The sequence below is a fragment of the Phalacrocorax carbo genome, chromosome 7 (genome assembly GCF_963921805.1).
Source record: "Phalacrocorax carbo chromosome 7, bPhaCar2.1, whole genome shotgun sequence".
Classification (NCBI taxonomy): Eukaryota; Metazoa; Chordata; class Aves; order Suliformes; family Phalacrocoracidae; genus Phalacrocorax; species Phalacrocorax carbo.
This window is the reverse complement of record NC_087519.1, coordinates 30,091,653-30,117,816: the sequence shown is the minus strand read 5'-3', so window position 1 is coordinate 30,117,816 and position 26,164 is coordinate 30,091,653. Positions and strand designations below refer to the sequence as shown.

Here is a 26,164-nt window from a genome sequence, read left to right as displayed (position 1 = left end):
CCAAAGCAGAGAATCTGGTGCTGAAAATTCCTCTCTTCCCACATGTGCTCTTAGAGGGCCACTTTTAGCCTCCCCAGGACCTTGCTGGGGTTCCCAGGCTGTCGTTTAAGATGCTTTCGACACACTGGTCTCGCTGCATGTTTTACAAGGTAAGTCTTCTACGTGGTTGTTTTCCCACCGAACTGGGGGTCTTCAGGTTACGCACGCGGACCACCACCATCAGGCAGAGAAAGACGGCTTTAACGCCCGTTTTCACTCCGTCCTTCCCGAAAGACCCCCCCGGGCGCCCCAGCTGTCGCTGCTGCTCCAAGGCTGGTTTCGAAACCCGCCGGGGAAGGGGCTGCCGGTGCCGCCGCCACAGCCGGGACCTCCCGGGGCCGGGCCGGGCCGGGCCGGGCCGGAGCGGGGCGCGCGGCGGCGCCGGCGGCGGGGGCGCGGGGCGGCGGCGGCGGGGGCGGAGCCGGGCCCCGGGGCGGGGGGCTGCGCCCTGCGCGGGATTGGCGCCGGGCGGCGTGATGCCACGTCCGGCGGGGGAAGCCCTGCCTCGCTCGGGAGCCTCCCCCGCCGCCCGCCTCGCCGCGCAGGTGGAGCGGTGCCGCCGGACGCAGGGACCCACCCGAGCGGGACCCGACCCGACCCGGCCCGCCGAGCCCAGCCCGGCCCGGCTGAGCCACGCCGCGGAAGCAGCCCTGCTCCCTGCCCCGCTCCGCGCCCCGCTCCGGCGGCGCCACAGCGGCAGCATCGCGGCGGGACTGCCTGGGGATGCAGCCGCGCTAAGAACAAAAGCCCCTCTCCGCGGTCACGCTCCGGAGCTTTAAAGCGGCCCGGCCCGGCTAAACTTGGATCTCAGCCCCTCTCCGCCGAGCCGCGGCGGCGCCCGGATTGAACTCGCGGCGCCTTCCCCGCACGCCGCGGGCAGCGCCTGAGCCCCGGGGGTCCCCCGCCCGCTGCGCGCCATCCCGCGGGGCTGCCCGGGGAGGGGGCCGCGCCCCGCACCCCCCGGCACGGCACCGCGCCGCCCCGGGGACCCCCGCCGCCTCCCCGCTGCGGGACCTTGGCTTTGCCCTTCGCACGGCAGGTGGCGGGGCCAGCGGAGAAGGATGCGTTTCTTCCCGTGGGGATTTTGGCTGCTGTGTGTCGCCTCCGCCCCGGCTCGCGGTGACAGCGGCAGCAAGGCGAGGAGCTGCGCCGAGGTCCGGCAGCTGTATGGGGCCAAGGGCTTCAGCCTCAGCGGCGTCCCCCAGGCCGAGATCTCCGGTGAGTCCCGCGGGGCGGTGGCCGAAAGTGCGACCCGGGGGTTCCCCGGGCTGGGCTCGGGCGGGGGGGCGCCCGGGACCCGCCGCTGGAGTTTGTCTCGGGCTGTGGGAGGCGAGAAGTCGGACCCGAGAGAATTCCCCGAGGGGCGGGGATCCCCTCTCCCCTCGCAGCACCCCTCGGAGCCGCTGCCCGGGCGGGAAGGGTGCTGGCTCCCTCGGTGGCGATGCGGACGGAGCTGTGAGGGGGGGTGATCGCACCAAGTGCTCCGTGGTGGCTTGCCTTTTTCTTTCTTTCTTTCTTCCCCCCCCCCCCCCCCCCCCATTGTCTCGTTTCTTCTGAGTACAATTGAAAAGGTTTCAGGGGCTTGGTTCAGAAATCAGGATAATCGGTCTGTAATGGGTTTTGGTGTTGGAGCTGGAAAGTGCCATAAGGTTATGAGAGAGAAGAATTGATTTTTCTTAATCTTCTTTTGGGTGGGGAAACAAGCCTGTAAATGGCATTTGTCTGTTGTTAAAAATGAAGCGGGAGCAAAATGACCCTGTGTCAAGCGTGTAAAGCGTAGAGGAAACCCGAGCAACCTCGGAGTGTGTCCTCTTGCCTTCCTTCTGGTTTTGGACAACTCTTGGTTGATTTCCTTTTCTTTGCAGAAAACCACTGAAATACCAAGGAATATTCAAGTTCTGGTTTATGCTGGGTTGGGGTTGTTTGTTCGTTTGTTTTTTCTTTTGTCCTGAAAGCTTTGGGGGGGAAATATGCTGAGGTATCGTTTGGTTTTTTTCATTCTCGTCGAAGTTTTGATACACGCACTTGTGACCCATATCTGAGAGCTTTCCCCTCAGTTGTGGGAGCTTCCTTCGTCAGACAAAGCATAAAACATGCAGGCGTACGTGCCAAAGCCACCCTACAGGGACATCCCAATAAAATTGCAGTTTGTAGTTCACATCTAAGCTACAGAATGCCTTATGTTGAATATTTCATTGTGTAGTTTTCTAGGGAAGCCAATTCATTATCTGACCCATGAATGGAAAAGGCTGAACCATATAAATGTGTCACAAACGTGAACAAATTAATACTTTCTTTGTCAAGTTGCAACAAAGAGTAAATTTCCAAAATAAAATGAGCGATCTTTTAAGTTAAACAGTGGGGAGGTTCAAAATCATTTGAACATCACTATTAATAGAATCGTAATTCAGTTGAGCAAGAAACTGTATTTTTATAAATTTGCATCTAATGACTGCTAATGCAATCACACTTGTAGTAATGTTTCAAGTGGAAAGTTCTTGGAAGACTGAATACTTACAAATACTCGGGGAGGTGGCTACAGCACTGTATGCAGGGGTAGTGGTACAGGGCAGTCGTTCAGGTTCGTGTGAGCTGCGGTTACAAGTATCACGTATCGCAGGTTAGCAGCGAGTAAAGCGTCTTGTGCCCACAAATCATTGTGATTCAAAAAGTGACGGAGGACACGAAGATCTCTAGGAACCAGGAGTTTTGTTGCCTGCTGTTTGTTGCTACGAGCATGTATGCTGACAGTCTTGAGCAATGGGGGTTAAAATTACAGTATCAAACTGAGCATCTCTGGCTGTTACTGTAAACAGGGAAACTCGGTAGATAAATGCTATAAAAACCTGAGGAATACCGCATGGAAAATAATATGAAGAAGTGCTTGGGGGAAGAAGGTTCCACTCATAAACCTGCTGCTGATAATATTAGCCTGGTATTTAAAACAGTTAACGGACTTAATGATTTTCATTGGTAATTATCATGCGTACCTTCTGACTGATACATATTCAGGAATGCCCCTTTCTATTGCTGTCGTATGTATCCAGTACAGTTAAAACATTGATGTACGTTAATACTAACCTCAGAAATGTTCCTAATATGTACAGTGTTGTGTATTGTGTATGCTTTTTAGCAGTTATGCAGGTTAGTGCAGAAGTTCATGCCAGTTCTGTTGTGTCCAGAAGGAAGACTCTCGAGACCCTACTGCAGTATCCCCATGTAATAAGTTCAGGATCATGCAGTTTATAATTCCATGTTTTGTGGAAATATTCAATTATTGCGTAAGGCTGGTTTCAACAGCTTCAGTTCAGTTTGCTGACATGGTGGTTCAAATTGGTACGTAGAGGGTCTTGTCAGGTTACACCTGATTGGCACTTGTAAATGCCTACACATCAACAAACAACAATAAAATTTTTTATATGAATACTCCTCCTGGCAGCAGAAGGAGAGCTAAGGAGAATCTCCATCCTTTACTGGATGCAGGGGGAAACATAGTGACAAAGGATGAGGAAGAGACTGAGGTACTCAACGCCTTTGCCTCAGTCTTTAATGGTAAGAGAACAGTTGTTCCTGGGTACCCAGCTCCCTGAGCTGGAAGACAGGAATGGGGAGCAGAATGAAGCCCCCATAATCCAAGGGGAAATGGTTAGTGACCTGCTACACCACTTAGACATACACAAGCCTATGGGGCCGGATGGAATCCACCCGAGAGAATTGAAGGAACTGGCAGAAGGGTTCACCAAGCTGCTTTCCGTCATTTATCAGCAGTCCTGGCTAACCGGGGAGGTCCCTGTTGACTGGAGATGAGCAAATGTGACACCTGTCTACAGGAAGGGCTAGAAGGAGGATCTGGAAAACTACAGGCCTGTCAGTCTGACCTCGGTGCTGGAGAAGGTGGTGGAGCAGATCATCTTGAGTGCCATCATGCGGCACATACAGGACAACCAGGTGATCAGGCCCAGTCAGTGTGGGTTTATGAAAGGCAGGTCCTGCTTGACTAACCTGATCTCCTTCTATAACAAGGTGACCTGCTTAGTGGATGAGGGAAAGGTTGTGGATATTGTCTACCTGGACTTTAGTAAAGGCTTTAACACCGTTTTGCACAGTGTTCTCCTGGAGAAACTGGCTTCTCATTTCTTGGACGGATGTACTCTTAGCTATGGTAAAAAACAGGCTGGATGGCCGGGCCCAAAGAGTTGTGGTGAATGGGGTTAAATCCAGTTGGTGACTGGTCACAAGTGGTGTTCCCCAGGGCTCAGTGTTGGGGCCAGTTCTGTTTAATGTTTTTACCTATGATCTGGACAAGGGAATCAAGTGCACCCTCAGTAAGTTTGCAGACAACACCAAGTTGAGCAAGAGTGTTGATCTGCTTGAGGGTAGGAAGACTCTACAGAGGGTAGGAAGGCTCTGGACAGGCTGGGTTGATGGGCCAAGGCCAATAGTATGAGGTTTAATAAGGCTCACTGTCCGGTCCTGCATTTAGGTCACAATAACCCCATGCAACGCTCCAGGCTTGGGGAAGAGTGGCTGGAGAGCTGCCCAGTGGAGAAGGATCTGGAGGTGCTGGTTGACAGCTGGCTGAACATGAGCCAGCAGTGTGCCCAGGTGGCCAAGAAGGCCAACAGCATCCTGGCTTGTATCAGGAATAGTGTGGCCAGCCAGAGCAGGGAGGTGATCGTGACCCTGTACTGGGCACTGGTGAGGCCATACCTCAAATCCTGTCTTCAGTTTTGGGCCCCTCGCTACCAGAAAGACATTGAGTTGCTGGACCGTGTCCAGAGAAGGGCAATGAAGCTGGTGAAGGGTCTGGAGATCAAGCCCTATGAGGAGCGGCTGAGGGAGCTGGCGTTTAGTGTGGAGAAGAGGAGGCTGAGGGGAGACCTTATCACTCTCTACAACTACCTGAAAGGAGGTTGTAGTGAGGTGGGTGTTGGTCTCTTCTCCCAAGTAACAAGTGATAGGATGAGATTAAATGGCCTCAAGCTGCGTCAGAGCAGGTTTAGATTGGATATTAGGAACAGTTTCTTCCCTGAAAGGATTGTCAGGGATTGGAACAGGCTGCCCAGGGAAGTGGTTGAATCACCATCCCTGGGGGTATTTCAAAGACATGTAGTTGTAGTGCTTAGGAACATGGTTTAGTGGTGACCTTGGCAGTGCTAAGGTGGACTCAATGATCTTAAAGGTCTTTTCCAACCTAAATGATTTTATGATTCTATGACAGCTTTTGACTAAGTTAAAAAATGCTGATGAAGATGGTTCAGTGGTGACTCCACTTAGACCTGTGCTGTTTCCTGATGGTGGCCTTATCCAGTGAGGTTCAAGAGCTACACCAAGAACCACATTTTTGTCTTATTTCCAAGCCCTCCAGAGGCAAAAGCCCTTTACTTTCTCCCTTTCTAAGGGGATCTTGCTGTTCCTTCTCTTTCCATTGCTTGCCCTGAAGCAAATGGGCAAAACTAATTTCTTAGCCCCATGGCCTTGTCCCCCAAGCAGTGCTGCCGTGCTAGGCTGACCTTGCTCCTGTCTGCTTTGAACTGGCTCCAGGCACTGCTTGATGTGTGTTGCCGTCACACCAGCCCAGCACCAGGAGCCAAACCACATGCTGCTTGCACCCCCAGAACTTGACTTCAAAAGGAGTTTAGTAAGCTCCCATGATGCAGGCTCTGATTCAGGCTGAGATGGCTGCATTTATGTTGGTTTTTGAACACTTATTGCATGCTTTACACCTTCTAATCTGTACTCTTTGTTATGATTTAAGAGGATTATGAGTAATACAAAGTCTCCACAGCTCAGCAGAAGACAGTCCCTGCTTATGACTGTACAGATCAGTTAGAGAAGTAGTCGCACAGTTATTAGCTGGCTAATAGATAAGCATCAGATTCAGGGATAGACTCTTGGCTTACCAGATTCCTCATTAACCACCTAGACAGGGGTTCCTGTTTTTTTGCTAATGTTGTACAATGCCTTTAACATGTCTAAGCACTTTAAATGTGTTGGGTACTGTTATTAAGCATGTTTAGGGAATACGCAAGGTGTTATATCTTACTACTTTGAAGTCAATGGCAAAACTCCCAAACATGAAAGAAGTGTCTGTTGGTATTAGTAATCCTGAGAGACAGACGTGTACCCAGAGTCTCTGGTGAAGATCTGCCTAGAAGAAAGTTTCTAATGCTGGGGGAAATGCTCCCTACCCCTCTGGTTTGGGAAAGTTACGACACTTGCTTCTGTAAGACGTACTAACTTGAGAAAAGTTTTCCTGTGTGTTGGGGAGTGTTCCTGCTTACTGGCTGGACGACCCCCACCCCTTCTCTGTGATTGTTACAAAATACGGACAAACAGTTTGAGAGCTTCCAGTTCTTCTGTTCCCTCTCAAATCTTCTGGAGGTTGCAACCCTCAGTTCATACTTTCTCGCATTCGTGCTACCCAGAGACCATCACCCTATCGTGGGTCCCCTACTCTGGTGGCTGCGGGAGAAAGGTGCCCTGCACTAGGCATACCTCAGTGCCTGCATTAAAGGTTGATCTTCTTGGGCACACAGCATGGTTTGTAACAAAAGAGAGTGAGCTGATGGCAGGAAGTATTGTGCTTTGGGGAGGATATCCAGCTTTCTGTGCTGTCTTGGAGTGGTTTAAGATTAAGATTAAGATGTTGGATGGGCGACTGCTCCCCAGTGTTGCAAGCAGAGATATTTCTCTTATGTACTGGAGAAGACTTGAGAGTTGTGATTTGATGTGGATGTGCTTGGACCTTGCTCGCTGTTTGGGCTAGACTTTGCTTTGGTTTGTTTATTCCCCAGATTAATCCTTAGTAGAGTTGGGTCACTGCTGGGTTGAGCCTGTTGACACGGGTGATAGGTGTAAGCCAGCTGGACTTTGCCAGGCCACACTGCTGCTCATCCAGCCACATCTTTTGGTCCTTTTAGGCTGGATAATTTGGTTTTTGTAAGGAAAACAGTGTCAAGTGTATGTGTTAGAGCCATTTGGAAGAGTGTTAGCCAAGTAGAGAACAGGTCTGCCTACAGGATGGGGCTTGATGAGGCTCTCGGAGAACAAAGAGAGTAATGAAACCCAATATTGGAAGTTATTTTAACTTCTGGCAGTTGCAGTACAAAAGGCATAAATGCAAACATGGGCAAACCTGCATCTGTAGTACGAAAAATAAAATCTGGGGCTCCTTCACTCCCAAGGAAGTTCTTTACCCCTTAATTGAAAGGGCACACTGTTGCTCCAGCACTTTTTGAGGTTGTTATATTTGGTTTGTAGTTACTCAAAGCAGACGGGATTTCTCAAGGTTATCTGCTATATGGTGAACTCCCGAATACAATATTAACCCATTTGTGCTAATGAATTTGTTAAGGGCAAATTGGAATGGCCTTTGTAGCCTGCTTGGTTTAGAGTGCTATTTCCAGTGAGGCATAACAGGGAATTGTGCCTTTTCCTCCATCTGGCAAGTATATCGGTGCAAACGTTAGAGGAGGCCATGCCTGAACTGTGTATCTCCACTTCTGTTTAACTTAAAATATACATAGAAATTTGCATGTTTTACACTTTGTGATTGTTTTGTTAATCTGTGACTGCAGAGTGTGTGCATACAAAACAATTATGAAAATAAGATTTAGGTAGGAAAAATGGGCTCCCTCTAGCGGTTACGTATGGGACCGAACCAGAGTCTCGGAGGAGCCTGTGTCTTCACAGTCCCAGCGCTTACCTAAGCTACGTCAGAAATCCGCAAAGCTTTATACTTAGATATTCTTTAGAGTTTTGTGGTGTTGACATTATTTTTAAGAGAATCTGCCTTTCTGTCACCATGATAAGGATGACTAAGTTCTCAACTTCTCAACACATAATTATCAGCTGTGTCTGACAAAACTATTTCAACAGCTTCTTTTGTTGGTGAAGCAAAAGCCTGATATTTTCTTTTTGAAAAAATTTGCATGCATGCGTAGCTGGAGACACCCACCACCACCACTGTGTGAAGCTGTAGAGTTCACCTCATCTCTCCTTTTTCTGTTCTTGCCCTAGAAGTGCCCTGCTTTGTTTAAGAACACATGTCAGTCAATCTCTCGATATGCCAAATGGGTTTGATAGATGTGTGGCTTTTGGCAGGGATTGTGAAAGAGTTGGTTTAATGTTCTATTGCTTTCATTACAATTGTCTTACATTGAGGGGACGGGATAGATATATTCCTCTGGGTAATTTCAGTAATTAAATGTGCTTTGACTTAACCAAAGGAGGGGAAGGAGCTTCTAACTTGATTATCAGAAATGTGTATTTAGAGCAGAGGTTTTATTTTCCTCACAGGTCACAACAATGATAACTGAAAACAGAGGGCATGGAGCACCTGCCCATCAACAGCAGCTGAGCACAGGCTCAGCACCTCACCACTGCTGCCCATCAGACTAGAGAGGGGGTGTTAAGTATCATCTATTCTTACTGCAGCATCAAATTGCATTAGGCATAGTATGGAAAGTGAAGGCAGGGTAAAAGGATGGGCCCAGCCTCAGAGGGCTGTTGGTATGAGCAATAATCCTGACCCTGCTCTCTGCAGTAGTCTCAGCACTGTGCAGCTGGAGCCAATGCTGCAGTTTTGGTCTCCTGCAGCAGCTCGGGTGTTCCTGTTGCTTGTTTTGTGGGACTGTGGAAGTGAGGAACAGGGTAGGTGGGAGGGCGATTGGCAAGTGTCACTGATGTAGGGAGAACTTTTGTGTCTGCTTTCAGCATTCAGCTGGAAATACTGCCTGGGAATTTCAGGGGAAAACCAGGGAAATGGTCATCCCAATTCTGTGGAAATTCACAGGCTTCCTTGGGGAAAACAGCTTTCTGTTTTCTTTTTGTCTTTGTTTGCTGCCTTGGCCCCTGCTGAATGCAATGTATTTCTATATATTGTGTTTCTTTCTTTGTCCCATGAGGTGTTTTTCTGTACATCTAGCAGGCAGGTAGCCTTACAGAGGGGATAGTGTCAAGGCAGCATGCTGCTCTGGCATACAGTTGGCCCTGCCAGCTCTGCTTAACTTCTGCAACAGGGCATACGCTATACGCTACCTCCAAATGTGATTGCTAGCTTTCCCGCAAGCAGCTTCCAAGATGGTATGTGCACGTGTTGCTCCTGCTTGGAGAAGCAGTAACAAAAGCCCCCGCAGAGAATTGTCTTCAGTGAGGCATCCTGTCTTGCAGTGGCAGGGTGTCTCCTGCCAGAAGCACAGCCAGCTCCCCGCGCCCGGTGTGCTGCGCAGCTGCTGCCTGTAACAGCACGGCTTGGCTCTGGCTGCCTTTCATACATGCAAAGGTCCTCCCATGTCCCCGTGAATGCTCTGCACTGCAGCAGATGCAGCAAACACGTAGAGTCACCTTTTTGGCTTTTTCCATGGAAGAGCATCTCCTTAATGGAGTGTTAATTCAGAAAGGAGTTGGATGTGCTACTTATGGTTGCATGACAGTAAAGCTGAGGAGGGCACTTGGCACTGACTTTCATCTGCCCCTTCTGAACTTTACGCATAGATGGAGTCTTTCTGAAAATCCTAAGCGAGTCCCTCCTTGTTTCCGCCTGTATAAGTTAGGTCAGAGCTGGGCCATCTTCTTCAATGCGTCTCCAAATACTACCAGGCACAGCTGTGAGAAGGAAGGAGAGGTTCAGTGGGCAGCTTGATGGACCAGACACACCACCTGTCTGGGTGGTGGCATGGAGCAAGTCTGTACAGAGTCTCTTCATCTTTAAATCTCCCTGGAAAAAGTCACGTTCTTGTGTTCCTGTATGTGGAATGAGGATTGACTGTGTCTTCCTGACAGCTGTTGAGGGCAGCTCTGCCTCATCACGACAGGGAGAGACCTACGGAAGGGAGACCCTAAAGCTTGCAGGAGCCCTCGTAGCAGTGACTTGAAGATTATTCCATCGTGTTTTGTAGTTTGTTTGCACAAAGTTGCTGTAGCCACCGTTGCATTAGGATATTTCCCCTCAAAATTACCAAAAAATACATAAAATTCAGCTCTGTGAAAGCAGAAAATTTCCTTTTTTCCCCTCTTATCTGTGAAGGACAGACTGCCATCTCCTGTGATGTCTGCATACCCTGACTCTTGGTTGCTCAGAATGTGTTATATCCATGGCAGGTGAAACCTGTCTTTAAGTAACATTTGATTCCCAGGGAATCGGGTTACCTCCATTCTCAGATTGTTCTGCAAAAAATAATGAAGCTTTAGACTGTAGACACTTAAAATGCTTGTCTATATGTGACAGAGCTGTGAGCTGATTCAGTCACTTCTGCCCAGTAATGTATTCCCATTTTACTTTGGAATTCTTTGAAATCTTCCAAAGGGAAGATATGGAAAACATTTTCTTTCTTACGCTTTAAATAAGCAGAGTGTGCTGTGATAGTTATTCACAACACTCTGGCTCTGAGTTTTAGAAAATATATTAATCACAATTGTGTTGACTATACAGACATTATAAAACTAATTTAATTTTTTGTGCCTTTTTGTGTACAGTGCAGCATGAATCAAAAGTACAGAATTACTCTAACTGTTATAAACTTCAATGCTAGCAACATAAGTAAAACAATTTTGTTTTAAATTGCCATGCATTCTTCTGAAGTGTTAAAGAAAGGAGAAAACAACGACAAAAAAGTTTTACTGTGGTTTCAGGAACAACACGATAGTACTTATGCAGACAGTCAATCTTTTATATAACTAAAATGCAAATACTCTATGACAAATAGTTTTGGCTTGCAAAAAATTGGTATTTTATAGGATTGTAAAACTATACTGTATAACTTAGTTGGAGTGTTTCCACTAGTTTTACCAAGTCTCTTGACTTTTAGCTGGAGCAGACAGGCATATTTCTAAAATATTAATATTTCTGAAATTCTTTCAGCTGTTAATTTTGCTCATAAAAATATAATAAAAGCACTGTCAGAAATTAAGATTACTTTTATTTTAAAAAATACAGATAAAAAGAGACTACTTCAGTCTTTTGGTCTCAGTTCATGTTGTTGCAATAAAGTTTGCAGTGATTTGATTTTATAATTGATCCTGAAGTGATGGCCAAGCATAGTGTAAAGTGAATTTTGTATGAGTGGCAAAGCAGGGGGCTGCTGTATTAGCATCTCTTGTCTATTCCTGCTGTCTCCCCGGATAAGGTGAATGGTGGAAGTAGGGTGCTGTAATTAGCTTGTAGGTCTGGAAGGAGGGCGGTCTGGTCCTAGTCCCCATCTGGATGCAGATTTTTATCATGAAGCTGGAAAAGCCACTTCACTTTGCTCTTTTCAGCAGTTTCCTCTACAGTAAACACTAAATTGAAATGAGAGAGCTTGAATAACTAACGGGAAGTTCGGTTTATTAAACTCTAGTCCCTAGATGTAAGAGTGCCTTAAAAGAGAGCAGTGGTCTTCTCCCCTGATGCAGTTGCTCGCTGTGCACAGCTGCATGAGTTTAACACAGTTGTATAACCAGTTTAGATTTTTACAAACATCTGTTTGGCTTTGTGACAGAATACCAAACAAGCTCTGCAAAAAAACCCCTCTTGCTCCTCTTTCATTTGTGGGAGGTCTCATAGAGGCTTCCATGTTGAGGAGGCTGGTATTTTTATTAGAGAGGCTCTCTAAGGCCAAACCATAGCTGGAGACTCATCTGCTGTGAATTTGAGGAAGGGCTGCACAATAGTGGGAACCCGTGGGTAGAAGTCCCACTGACTCAGCCGCAGGCTCCCGGGGGACTGTGCCCCGTCCTGTCAGATGGTGGTAGGATGTAGCAACGTCCTGACTGCTTGTGCTTTTTGGGTTGGTGCGGAGGAGAGATTGGGCAGTGCTTAGGGAGGTCAGAAAAATGTTCCAGTTTGCATTTTGCTTTTCATCTGCCAGTAGCATGTTCCCTAAGTGAATTTAAGCCCAGAGATGCAAAAAGTGATATGATGTTATATAAATACACACATGAATCTCTATAACACATCAGGTAGTAGAGTCCCTGCGTGGGGTGCAGGAGTAGGGAAACCCTCTTGTTTGTCAGTGCTGCCCTGTTCCTCAGTACTGTCCTCGGGTCAGTGATGAGACACTACATTGTCTTTCCAGGTGAGTGTGTGCGTTTGTCCTCTTTCTAGGCTTTGCATTAAGCTGATTTAGAACAGTGACTGTTGGACTTACTGCGTCTCAGGAAGCTGTATTTGATTTGATCAGTTCATAGTAAACAATAACTTTATCTCTGCTACACATTGACATTAGGAGCAGAAAAAGTTTGGATGTGGAAAGTGTGACTTAAATTACTCTGTGTGCTAGAGTTTATATGGGGTGATAGTATGTCACACACTTACTAGACTCATTAATGCAGGGTGGTCAAAATGATACTAGACGTGAAGGGTTGGAATTAGGTGTGGGAGAGCAAAGCAGAGTGCTGTAAATTGCTCTTTAGATTAAGTTTACCTGGCAAGTGTTCTACTTGACTGTTTGCAGAGTAGAAGTGAGCCAAATCATGCTAGAAAAGGGCTTGATCAGGTAACTGATGTCCAACCTCAGGCACGTGGTGCGCCAGTGGCCTACTCTTTGCTTCTTTCTCCAGGAAGTTTCACAGCCACTCCTTGCTGTGTTGACTATCGCTCTCTACAACTACCTGAAAGGAGGTTGTAGTGAGGTGGGTGTCTGTCTCTTTTCCCAGGTAGTGAGTGATGGGATGACAGGAAACGGCCTCAAGTTGTACCAGGGGAAGCTTAGATTGGATAGTAGGAAAAATTTTGTCACTGAAAGGGTTGTCAAGCATTGGAACAGGCTGCCCAGGGAAGTGATTGATTTATCTTCCCTGGAGGTATTTAAAAGACGTGTAGATGTGGCATTTGGATGGTTTAGTCGGACTCTCTAGTGTTAGGTTTATGGTGGGACTCAATGATTTTAAAGGTCTCTTCCGACCTAAATGATTCTGTGACGTGTGGCAGGTCTGTTGTGTGCCCAAAATACAAACATTACAGGTGCACAGTGGATATGTGCTGGGCTTGTGATAGACGAGAGCATTGACTGGCCACGTGCCCTGTGTTCACAAACACACACACCTGTCATGCAACTGGATAAGTCATCTATTGGGTATGATGCAATACCTATACTTTGATGTAGTATGCACCTTTGCTCTCACAGTGCACAAGGAATCATTGGTATGGCTTTAAATGTATCCATAAATGGAGGAATGACTCATCCCAGTCCAAAGCTGGGGCTCAGTTGTTTTACTTTCAGTGTTGGTATAGAGGTGACATTGTCATCCAGAACAATTTTGTGCTTGATAGGGATGATGTCTTTTTGAAAAGCTGACTGCTGCTGTTATATGAAATAACACCATAAGAGAGGTTATAGTTTATTGCCTGGAAACTGGAAGCGACTAATGGGTTTTATATATAAATATATATGTGTGTGTGTGCCCGTACATGGGTTGGTAGCTCTGGAAAGGGAATTTTGACAAGCAGCTCTTGAGCCTGTGCTCTGAGAGATGTAGACTGGACCATTCTTGGCTTTGGCTGGAGGAGGGGATGTGGCCTGTTTTGGGTCTGTGTCTTCCTGGTGCTGCTCGTTCAGTCCCAGCTGTGGAGGGACTGCTCCCATGGCAGTTTGCTTGTGCCACCGTTCCTGCAGGATGACATTTCCCTGCCTGAGCTCAGATGTGCAGCAGCCTTCCAAGATGACGGTGAGCAGTTGCATACAGAGCCATGCTTGTTTCTGACACATGACTGATTTGTCCTGTCCGGGACAGCAGCATGGAAGACAGTTTGTTTTGCCACATCCGCATGTACTGCACCGTTCAGTTGTGGGATCACTTAAAGCCCCAAATGTCTCCATGCCATGCAGATGCCTTTTGTATCAGGATGGCTGCCTGTTACTGGGTGGGCTAATTTTGCTGCTCTGTAGGACAGTACATTCAGGGCAAACGTAAACCAAATGTTGATAGAGCTTTTGCAGAACTAATTAAAATGAAATTTTCATTGCTAAATCTTCACAGGTGCCAGCAAGTATAAATAAAGCTGAAGCTGTGACTTTGCTCTTGTTAAGATAAACAGAGAGCAAATACCTTCTTGAAACAGGACACATTTCAGTTGTAAACCAGGGAAGAAAGCCACTGTGTTTAAATGCAGTATCATTTCTCCCACTATCCTGTATCAGCTGTCTGGGGGCTTGAATTTTGTCTTAATAAGTAACACTGCTGCTACTGTTTGTGTTGCACTGAAGCAATCTCCGGTCACAGTCATAAGTTAAATATTTTTCACTGTTACCAATATACGCTGTGGCAGGATTTAGGACTTAAATTCCTAAATATATCTGCTGATGTATGTGTATCCAGCAACATGGCGTCTTGTGTTATCCCGCTATCACTGATATATTTTGAGCATGTTACATCACTCAGGCTGATCTGGCTATCCTTTCTGTCAGCTAGAGAAACAGACATATGACATACCCCTTTTCAGTATTCTTTACAGGAGTAGTAGCAGTTGACGTCGGAGCCCAGTGTGCCTGAATGTGCTGAGACCCCTGCAGCAGCAAACTTCCAGAAGTGGTGTGCAAAAACAATGTTCCTGTGTTGTTTTGTAAACTGAGAGAAGCAGGGTTTGTGTAGTTAAAATGCATAAAATTACAATAATTTATTAAAGAGAAGTAACTACTTGCATGCTTTACTTTAAAAAAAAAAAAAAGAAAAAAAAAGTGGAGTGCCTTATACCCATCTGCTCAGTGCTTGTGAGACTGCATCGGGAGCATGACATCCAATTTCAGGCTACCCTGTAAAGGAAAGGTATAGCTATACTGGAGCAACTCTGGCACAGGCCACAAAGATGGTCAGGGTGCTAGAGTACGTGATGTACAAGGGGAAGCTGTGAAATCTGGTATTTTTTTTTCAGCATTGAAAAGTCTAGAAGAAAGAAGGCTAGGGGAGATCCCATTGCTGTCTGCAACTACTTAATGGGTGGGAATAGAGAAAGTGAAGGTAGACTTGGCTGCACAGGGGCAGGATAGGAAGTGGTGGACACAAGTTGGAACTGGGGAAATTCTCATTTCATAAATGGAAAGACTTTTTCAACATGAGTGATTGAAGACTGCAATAGGAGCCCAGAGAAGTGGATTGAGATGGAAATCCCACCTTGAAGATATTCGGAGTGTAAGTGGACAAGGGGTTGAACTAGATGGCTCCAGAACACCTTTTGGCTTAAATTATTCTGTGATTCTGTGCAAATGCTGCAATTGTCGTACACCAATAGGGTGTATGTGTAGGTAAAGCTCTCTCGTTAATGAAGGTCTTCAGAGGAGGAGGGGTAAAAGGAAATCCTTCTAGTACTGCCATGTAATGTTTGTATTTTTTTAACTTAATAGTTTATGAAATATGACATCTAGTGAAATCAAAGAGGGGAAGCAATCTTCTCCTACGTGAGTAAAGACCTGTGCGGGTACTCCAGAGATCCAAGTTCAATTTCTGCTCTGGAACATGTGTCTGGCATAACCTTGGGCAAGTTGCTTAATCTGTCTGTATCTCCAATCCCCATCTGTGCATTACTGTCTTTAAATGATAATATCTTGGGTTTTTAGTTTGTCTTTAAATTATCAAGTCTTGGAGTACTAAGTCTCACTATTTCTCTATATAGTACTTAGCACAATGGAACCAAAAATCTTCATCAGTCCCGTGGTACGTGAATAATAAACAGTAACAGCATAATTTAGGGCACATTCTGCCCTCTGTTCTCATGATATATAAAGACGGGGGGGGTTGTTGATTAAAATGCTGTGCTGTTCAACATAACGAAGATACATGGGCCTTACTGAACAGATTTTTACAAGCCTGTTCTTGGCTCTTTTGGTTTGAGTTTTTATTTTGTTTCATCATTACTCATTGATTGCAGGTATCTAAACAATTTGCTTGGCAGGTCAGCGAATAATAAATTAATTTAATCTGTATCTCTTTCAGCTTAATTATTGTTAACTCATTACTCAGTGTTTAGTTCAATGGATAATGAACTCTGTCCACTGTGCGGTGGAGAAGAGTTGGACTACAGAGAGAGAACTGGATTCTCGGGTTCTTTTGAAGATACAAACCAAAATTGCAGAGTCACTGAACATTTAACCCTAGGTTAGACTGAAGGTTACCAGTAGGCGTACCGCTATTACCTTTGCAAGCTTGTATATAGGTTAACATTATTTTGGTTGGTTCCATGCCTGGCATTGCATTACACTTCTTGCTTTATTTTTAGACAGTTAAGAAACTGGTGATTACTACATAGACAGCTATTTTTGCCGTGATTATAAGACAGTGTCTAATAAAATCATATGTAGTACAATCCTAATACAGAAAGACTTCATATTTGACTGTGGTAATACTTACTGTGTTAAACTACTTCCTGCAAAGTTTAATAGTGTGTTCAGACTTTCCCATTTCAGCTACAGCCAGGGGAATATATACTTCCTTCACTCAGGGGTGCTGTGGTCTCTAGTGTCATGCTGCTGAGAATGTGTGTTGTGTTTGGAATTACCTGTTTCTCTTGTTTCTTCATCCTGCAATTTTTGTTGTCTTTTTATCATAGAAGACTTGGTATATAATATGTAGCAGGCGTTGGCTGTCCTGCCATGTTGTGCCAGTGGCAGCTTCTGGCGCAGTGGTGGTGCTGAGGCGGCTGTTACTGACCCCAGAGAGTCCTCACAGGTCAGGGTCACCCTCATCGCTTTGTTTTCACATCAGCAACTCAATCTGGCCCCTGAAGCTAGCATCCACTGTGTCGCATGTAACAAAATAAAATACATCAGTATATTTTTAAACACCTTGGTTTTGTATGTTAAGCTTTCTTCCTAAGACTGAGGAAAGCTAGACACCAGAAGTTAGAGGAGGCTAATGTACCAGGGAGGGGAGCAGGGCATGTGGAGTCTCTCTAAAAATGAACAGCAGATTGTTCATTCGTTGCTGCCTGCTCTTACATCCTGGCAGGCTGGCTTCATGCATGCCTCCCTCAGTTCTGCAGCTATTCACACAGGAATCTGAAAGAGAGTAAAAATACTACCAAGACTTTCGCCTTATCACCAAGGCTGAGAGTCTGGAGCAGACCATGAAGCCTGCAAACACTTGTTAGAAATGTAACTTTCCTATCCAGGATATTATCAGCTTTTTCAGCTAGGATGAAGCAAAGAGAATAGGTATTTCAGTGAGAAACCATGCTGAATGGCTTCTGAGGGTCTGGCAACAAGTCACAGAAAGGTTGAGTATATGGCTATATGTCAAAGATCAGCGTTGAAATGTTTGTTATGGGTTCTGCTCAGTCATCAGGCGAAGGCAATTCATAGCACTTGTATCATCTGACCGTTCTCAGCACAAATTTAATACAATGCACTTTCTTGCAAAATAAACAAGGAGATAGATCCTGGGTGACTTAAGAGTACTAAGCTGCTGCTCTGGAGATATTTTTCCGCTCCTGGGGAGGGAGTAGTTCTTTGCACAGTGTCCCCAACAAAAGCTCTCTTAATATGAATGACATTACCCACAGCTGTAGAAAGAGAAAATGACACTTGCAAAAGTTGCAAATCACAGTTCTGTTTCTGTCAGCTTTGGCAGTTACATGGCTTCTGGTAACGCTAATGAAGGCAATCTGCTTTTAATTTAAAATCCTCCCTGAAGAAAAAAAAATCTGGCAGTAGAGAGATTCAGCAGTGCCCTTGTGTGAAACTTCTCTTTCCTTATTTTCTATGGTTTGCTTTAGCTGAGGAGAAACTGTTAATTAAAAAATATTCCTAAAGTAGCCAAATATGCAGGAATGTACTTATGCAACAACTACCTGTACCAGTTCTGCAGTAAATCACTTCTTTGTTTTCATTTGATGAGCAATTCTAATTAACCAAATGAAAATACTGCTTACCTTGCACTTAACTCAGCATGTTTGCTGCTTCTCATCTGATTGAGGGACTGAGGACAGCAGGTTTTGTTGAGACGGCTTTTTTTGGGTTCAACAAGGCCAAGGTGGTCAAGCAGAACAAGGAGGGGGTAATGCCCAGAGGAGGATTCTGCCTGTGGAGTGGTTCCTCTTGGCTGGGTTGGGAAGGTGGGGAGCACCAAAGGCTGTAGGCTCTCCCAAAAGGCTTGGCTGTGCCTCCCGTGGGCACAGAGGAAGGAGACAGAGGAGTGGCGGAAGACGCCATTGCCCATACCACACTTGAATGCTGTTTCTTTGAAGGCATTTTGCCTTAGTTCAGAAGGTACTGGACCATATCATGGATCCAGTCAGCATAATTTTGTGCTTTGCACAATGGTAAATAATCTGTGCCTGGAGAAGAGCGTAAGGAAAGTGTGTCTGTGTGTAAAACTTGCATGCGTACAGCGATGCTGATGTGGTCCTGCAGCAGAATCCTCTAGAAATGATTGAAGTGCCAGTGTGTCATGGTCACTTGCTTCAGCCCGTAGTCCTGCCCTGAACCCTTTGCAGCAGTTCAGAGGAGCTGCATGCAGGAGCTACGCCATGGCATTCTGCCTTTTTCTGCTGTACGGTGCTTAGGACATCTTTGGAGCTGTGGCAATTTGGGGGTTGGGTAGGAGATGTCAGAAGACTTCTTAGCAAGTATAAAGCGATTGGACTGCCTGGTCAACAGCTGTGGTGATCGAAGTACAGTATTTTCACATGTCCCATTTGACAAAGCACTATCAGCTGCAGCCTGCCTGCCAGCATATGGATCAACAGCAGTTATTTCTTTTTAAAAGCACATAAAGATAGAGAATTGTCTCTAGCTTTAGAAGAGCTAAAGTAAAATCTACTGTACGGTTGTCTTGAGCTACTCCATAACTAGGGTAAGCATTGACAGTGCCAAATGATGAAAGCATTTTGCACTTTACTGCATTGTAGTGGCTTCTTCAGCGCTGCATTTCATGTGTGCAGGAAGGAGAGGTTTGGCTTGTTTCACAATGATTCGAAATGTGTTTGTTCCTTTTTCATCACAAATGAAAAATGGCCAAAGCTGTTAGGCCTGTAGCTTATTACCCCTTCACACTAACACTGGTTTTGAAGGGGATGGGTAGCTAATGCAAGTGATGATTCAACCTGAGGCAGACTATTGCTACCCTTTGCTATAATATAAGGAATTATTATAAGCCAATAGCTTATTTTTTCTACCATCTCACTGGATATCCAGCGAGAGTCCTGACTGCTCTGTTGGTGCTGGTGGAGCAGCAGCTGGTACAAAGGGCTGTAGCTACAGCAATCTTCGAACAGCTGAAAAGCTGGGCACAGTGTTTCAGGGCTGCACAAGCAGTGCAGTTTGCTCAATAGCACCGACTCCATGCTCCCATCTGCTTTCAGGCTGTACCAGACGGAGGAAATTCTGGTCTCATTGTCTCCTCCAGGAGGATTTATCTTGGAATTTCAAAACCTAACCCCCTGCTCTATCCCTGATTTTAAGTCCATAGCTTCTAACTGAGGCCGAACCATATGGCAGTGAAGCATTGGGGCACAGCCATCCTCTGTGTATTTATGTTCTACTGTTGCTTTAGGAGTTTGCTGTAGAAACAGGAGCCAGAAGAGGAACCAACATGGCAAGAGGCATTGTATGGGATGTGCACTTGGGTTGCTGTTATGCTGCCCTGTTAAGGGGTGTGCAGTTAACCTCTTCTGTGCTTGCTGAATGAGTGCTGGGAGTGGTGGAAAGGTGGTTGGTGTCTAATCCAAAGGCCACCTGAGGTAATCCAAAAGCACAGTGCTCTTCCGTGGAAGTACTATGGTCATGTTATCAGAAGCATGTTTTCAGCCATGGTCTGAAGCCTTGCTACACAAAGGAAGTCGCTTAAACAGAAGGCTCACCACTCCAGCAGAGCCTTTTTGAGACTGCAGGCCAGTTGCACCTTCCCTGATGACCTTGGGCAGGGGGCAAATCATCTAACAGATGGAGAAAATGTATTCTTGTGATTAGTGGGTGATGGGCTCCTCCTAAGCAGAGAAGGTCTGTTATTTTAATTAATTAGCTGTTTAATATGCTTGTGCAGTGGCATGCTTAACTAACATGCAGTTACTATGAATATGCATACAAATGGTAGTAATGGGTGCAGATGGCCATAATTACCCGTGTTGATTTCTGCAGTAATCACACATGCAACATGTCAAGTTGGCATAAAAATTGTCATGTATTCAGTGATTTGTTTTCCTCCCTTCATGGTGTATGAATGTGCTGGCATGGCCATCCTCTGTACGGCTGGGTTTCCTGGACTCACTGCTGGGCTGTAACCACCAAGTTGGGACAAGGCTTTAGACTTCAATGTGTGCACAAAGAACTCAAGCAAGGTGAAGACAACTTTAACTTAGGTTTAACACCAAATGTGCCACCACTAAAAGCCTCACCAGCCCTTGACAGCCCTTTTACAGACACACCAATACTGGGGCTCTGCGCCTGCCCAGCCTCCCAAAAATCCAAACGTTCTCTCCCTCTATGACTCTCATTTTCGCTTCTGACAACCTCCAAAATTCAGAAGTATTGCTCCTGCACCAAAGGTGCCACCACTAAAAGCTGTTGCTGGGCCTTACCGGCCCTTGGCCCTTCTCTGCAGTGTTCTACACCCAGTTCTTTGGACTACATATTTTGTCTGATCACAGTGCGGAAGCAGGGCTGTAGGGCTTCTGAGGGTCTCAGATACCCGTATGAGGTGTCTGGTTGGCCTTCACAGGGCAGCTGGTTCTTGCTCTTACAGCCAGACCTAGGAGTGGTGTGTCAGGGACTTCGGTTCCCTGCAGTTGCCCTGTAGAAACATAAAGAAATGTCTGTCACCCCATGGTGACATAGCTAGCCCTGCAAACTGTGTCTGATAGTGCTAGCAGATTATATTTATTAATGGAGTGTGGCTGTGGTACCTTTCTGAAGTCTCTCACTTTGTCCTCCCAAACACCCACGGTTTCTGAAGAGGGGATATCAGGGGTTATATCCCTGACCAGTCCTTTACGGACCTTTTGTCCGTGCATTTATCTAATCTCTTTTCAAACCTTCTGGATATGGTCTGCCTCCACAAACTCCCATGGCAGCAAGGTCCCAAAGTTCACCTCCCACTATGTAAAGAAGCACTTTCTTTTGTCTGTTTTAAGCTGGCAAAGCGCTTGAGCTTATGTGGCTGCTCTTCACTCGGATCATCTGGCCAGATGAATCCGTAAAAGGGCTTTTTATTAATAAACCCAAATGCTAAGGAGGAGTTGTATTCAAAAGACAAGTTTGAGGTTTGGAGAAGTGGATGCACCTTCTTTTCCGCAGGAAGTGCCTGGGGGAAAGGGAGAATGTCAGATAGGTGTAGTTGTGCAGCTTCAGAAAGGAAATGGAGCTACTTGGAGTGACTTGAGGACCTGGGAGATTCTGATTGGCAACAGGAGTGGGTGCTGCCAAAACCTTTTTGTTTCCACACTGAATAGTGCTTGCCTGAATTGGATGATGGGCTCCCTTTGAGTTTAGTGACTAAGGAGCCACTTATCCATGAGGCTGAGTTCTAGTTTAGGAAATGCCAAAGACAATTTAGGGGAAGTGTGCATCAGAAAGCATTTCTGGGATTGCTAAGCACTGCTCCAGGTATTAGCACTGAACACCATCTGTTCTGGGATAGCTCAGCACAGAGGAGAAAAAGCTCTAGAAACTGCTATTGCTGTGTGCATTGCAGATCCGGAGGGAAGCAAACAAGAGAAAACTGCCCGCTGCTGCCCTTCACCCTAAAGGCGGCTCTGCTCCAGCGGTGGGGTGTGTGCATGTACCTGCCCTGCAAATTGCTTTGGGCAAAAGGCTCTGTCAGAATGAAAGCCCTGTGGATAATTCATGTGTCTGCAGTTCTTTGTGGAGTGGGGTTAATCTTTGCATCAGGAGACTGCTGCTTTGTCTCCTAGGGTTAAATGGTGAAGGTTTGTGATGGCAGTTAAAAAGCTGGGGGTACAAAGGGAAGTTTGAAGAAGCCTTGTAAGAGAAATTCATGTCAGGGAGGAAATAATCTGAAGACTCTGTGCTGTGTAATGGAGAGTTGATCTCAGGCTGATGACTTAAACGTCGTCAGTACTGCAGAAAAGAACTGCAAGTACTTCCAAATTGTATGGTCCTTTCTCTCTACAGCAAAACCATCTCTTCTGTGATCAGTTTTTTCAGGCTTTTTTGTCTTAGCACATATGGGCCCTGTTAAATATTTACTTTTCAACTAATATTTTCCTTATCTGGTTAATTTGTTTTGGGATGCTATTGCTTGTTTTTTTGCAGCTTGTTTTGTTAAGCTGTTGGGTAAAGCCTTCCTTTCTTGACAGCCTTTTTACTTGTTCTTTAAAGCTTTTCTTTGATGTGAGCTCAGAAACATAGATCTTATTCTTTTTATCGCCTTCCCCTGTCACTTTAAAACCAGTTATGAGTACCACAAACTATTAAAAACAATCTAAGCTAACCTCTCTAGTGACAGATATTCAGTGCCTATCTCTTACTTTCAGGACTCTGTATAGAGCACTTCAGTTCTGAAGGAAGCAAGAAAGGATGCTGCTTTGTAAAGAAACATGATTGCAGCAGCTCAAAAAACTGTTTTGTAAAATTCATCTGGAAAAAGGCAGAGCATTGGGATGTCCCAGTGAGTTTAATATACCAAGAAATGAACTGTGCAGTCATGTCTATCCTGAATTTCTGTTTTCTACACTAATGTAGTTGATCCTTTATTGATAATTGAGTTACCTGAATTAATTCCTCCTTCAGCAAGAAGGAGGATGTCTGGCAGGTTAGCTCATGGGCATATGGAGTTGGAAAGGACAGCTGGGTCATGAGAACCAGTCCTCTAATCACATGCAGCCTAATGCGTGAAGATCTGCTGAACCACCTCCACGTGTCCCCAGACACCACTAGCCGTGAAATTCTGCAAAGGCCAATAATGAGGAGATGGCAGGTGAGATCAAAAGCATCACTTGTGCCCCAGTACCAGTTAGAAAAGGAACGGTAATGAAGAACTCCCCAAGCTTTTTATCTTCCTTTGTGAGACAGCAACTTCACAGTTCTCCTAATGGCCCACCTCTGCCACTCCATGGGGCAGAACTGTATGTTGGTATGAACTAAGTCAAGTTTTATCACTTGTCTTATGCAGTAATGGTGCTGCTACGGTTCTTGTTTTTGCAAATAGTACCTGCCATCCTGGGGGCAGGTCTCTTCCCGGAGTGCGGTGCACTGACAACCCCTCATCACACACACCAGACGGCATCCCTGGGCGCCCAGGGCTGTTCCGGTGCAGCCACCTGTTTCCACCCAGGAAACCTGTGGGCACAAGTTATCCTATGCAGGTCAGGACAGGCCACCTGCAGTGGATCCTCGGTGGTATGGGAGTCAGGTGAGAATTAAAGGATTCTTGGCGCCTGTAAGCCTTAGTAAAATAGCTGTTTCTAGACTTTCGTCCATCAGAAGCAGCTGTGCCTGCCAGGTCCTGAAGCTGTCTAACAAGTAATGAGAACTGGTAGGAATACCTTGGAGTGGAGGACAAGAGAGCCAAGCATAGCATTGGCAAAAGGAAACCAGCTATTAAAACGACTAGTAGAAAACTTGTATGTCTCCTTCAAAATAATTTTTCTTACTTCTGCAGCCAACTCTGACATGGCTGTGCAAGGGGCTGGTAGGAGACACCCCAGCCCCCCACCCCCCGCTAACTAGATGAAATAATTTAATAAGTGCCTTTCACCTTTTTCAACACTGTCATAATTTAATTTAAAAAGAGGTATTTTTTTCCAATACATAATTATTTTTAAGTATATATGACTTCTTAACTGGTGTTGTACAGTTATCTGGCATTGCTCAGAGGTCCCTGATGTGCTGGGAAAGCTGTGTTTTTTCTCTAAGGAGGTTGCTGCTCAGAGGTGCTGCTGTAGCTTTGAACAGCAGCAACGGGGCTGAACTTGATTGTTTCTGGGTTCTGGCAGGCCAAAATAGTGTCTTTTAACTCTATCAGATTGAGTTTCCCAGTATCCAGACTTTCAATAAGTAGGGTTTGTAGCTCTACCCTCAGAAGATCTGCCAAGCTCTTTTGCTCCTGCCTTCTTGGTCTGAATTAACCATTTTCTTATGGGCAATTTCCTCATATTTCTTTTCCACAGCTGCCTGACAGTCCTTCACAGACATCTGCAAAATCTGGAGTGTTTGTTTACAGTAATGTAAATGTTTGAGTTACCAAATTCCGTGGGACCCTTTATCCTTTCTACTGAAAGAGGGAATACTTTGTAAGGCCACTTCTTCATCTCTGAGTCTGTATCATCCCCTGATGGCATATAACATTTTCTGATGGTTTGCCAATGCTGCCTTCTTCCAGCATGTTTCCCATAGCCAGATTTTGCCAACAGCTTGGCACCCAGTGCTTTGCAGGAGGAATGGGACTCTCCCAGCAGCATCGCTGGATGAGGCTACAGAAATGGGAGCAATGGGGCTGGGTGACTGACCGAAGTTCTGTTGCTGAAGCTTTCCCCAGTGGCCCACGTTTCTCTCTCAGCTGTCGTTCTCAGCTGCTTGTGGACACAGACAGCTGCTGTTGTCTCAGCATGGGTTTTGCTTTGTTTTGTTTTAATCTGTCCACTTCATTTATGTGCCTGAATTAGAGCTGAGCTCTTTGAAGATCTAACCACTTGTTTAGACTCTTATGGGAGTACTTTGAAAGTCTGGCCCTTAGCCTCTAAAATTCTTTGATTATAAACTCACACCAGATTGGAGAATGAGGTGTCTCCGTGTGGTTTTTTCCCTCCTCCCTTCCTTTAGCTGAGCATCAGGATATCTGGCATTTGCTACATCAGAGGGCTTATCTATGGTAAGTCATAAAGGAAAGCTCTCTACCTTGTCCGGTCTGGGAGTTAACGGTACCTTTTAAAAAGTGCTTCTGAGATGCAACCTGATCCTAGGTCCTAACCTCTGCTGAAGCTTGCAAGGCTGTTTGTCACCACTGTAGCCTCTGCTTTCACTTTGTTTACATAAACAACAGCCTCTTGCAAAGAAACCAGAAGCCTAGACAAATTGGAGGTGCCCCTTGCATGTCCAGATCAGCTTACGGGGCTTCCCAAACCAGCCATCGGTCTGGGTCCTTCTCCTTTCAGCATTTGGTAAGCCCCCATGAGGGCTGCCCATGGTGCACAAGGGACAGTCTGTAAAGACCTTTCATCAGGACTGACAAGGTGAAAATCTGACTTGTCATGTGCAGAGGTCAGGGTTCTAAGTTTTATTGAATTTAGTCATGAGGAAAGGATATGCACTAGTAGTTCTGGAGCCAGAAATCTTCTCTGCAACAGAGACATGCAGCCAGGAGTTTACAGCTTCTCTGATAACTCTGAGCAGAGCACAGCCTCATTCTTTGTGTTTTTGTTGCATCCTCTTACATACATACCTCTGTTAGCAATCAAAGCTCAGGCCAGACGGGAGCTTCAGTGCTCAGAACAAATGGGGAAAAGCAACTGGTCTGAAGCCTCGGGGCTTCTCAGTTGGCCAAACTGCAGCTGCTGGCATGCAAAGGATTTTAAGAGTAGGATTTGCAAAACCACCTGCCAGGCTCCTCTTGACTTCATTGGAAACCATCAGGCTGGGAATGAGTGCGTTTGCAATCCCAGTCCAACAGATAAACTGTGTGTCTTCACTTGGATGTAACCTGCAGCCCGATGACGGATCTTGCCTCATTCTGTCCTTTGAAAAGCTGCCTGTTCCTTAAAACCAAGGCTAGGGCTGTGTGTGTCAGTTAAATACAGGGAAGTTTCTTGTGACCTGCCTGTAGGAAATCCAGAGCCATGCTCTGCAGTCCCAGCCCTGCGCCCACTGCGAGAGAAATGCAATGCACATATAGGAACCTGCGAATCAATGAGAATCACGTGTGTCTGACTCTGCTAGTGAAGCATCTTGGCAGCAATATAGAGGAACCACCAGATGCATTAACAAATACATACACTACTTCACACAAAGAAATTTTAAGCCCAGGTTTTCTATGTGCCAATGCTGGATTCGGTGTGGGCTGCCCGAGTGTCTCACCAATGGCAAAGTTTGGCTTCCCAGGGTTTGGTGTAGTGACTTTGCTTAGTGTGGCAGGGTGGCATGTGTTTATGCCTCAGCCCCTTTGAGGGATCAGGTGTGCAGGATCTGCCCATGCCAGGGCTTCTGTCTCTGATGGTGATGTGCAGTGGAAAGATCTGGCATGTGATTTTGTGCTTGTGGAA

General features: G+C 45.9%; 1 protein-coding gene across 1 annotated transcript in view; it reads left to right on the top strand.

Annotated features, from left to right (window-relative positions):
• Nucleotides 1-534: 534 nt before the first annotated feature.
• GPC1 (glypican 1) overlaps nt 535-26,164 on the top strand; it is a 224,487-nt gene continuing 198,857 nt past the window's right edge. Inside the window, exon 1 of the mRNA XM_064457300.1 lies at nt 535-1,257. Within this exon, the coding sequence (XP_064313370.1) occupies nt 1,101-1,257 (157 nt within the window). The 5' untranslated portion in view covers nt 535-1,100. The remainder of the gene's footprint in view (nt 1,258-26,164) is intronic.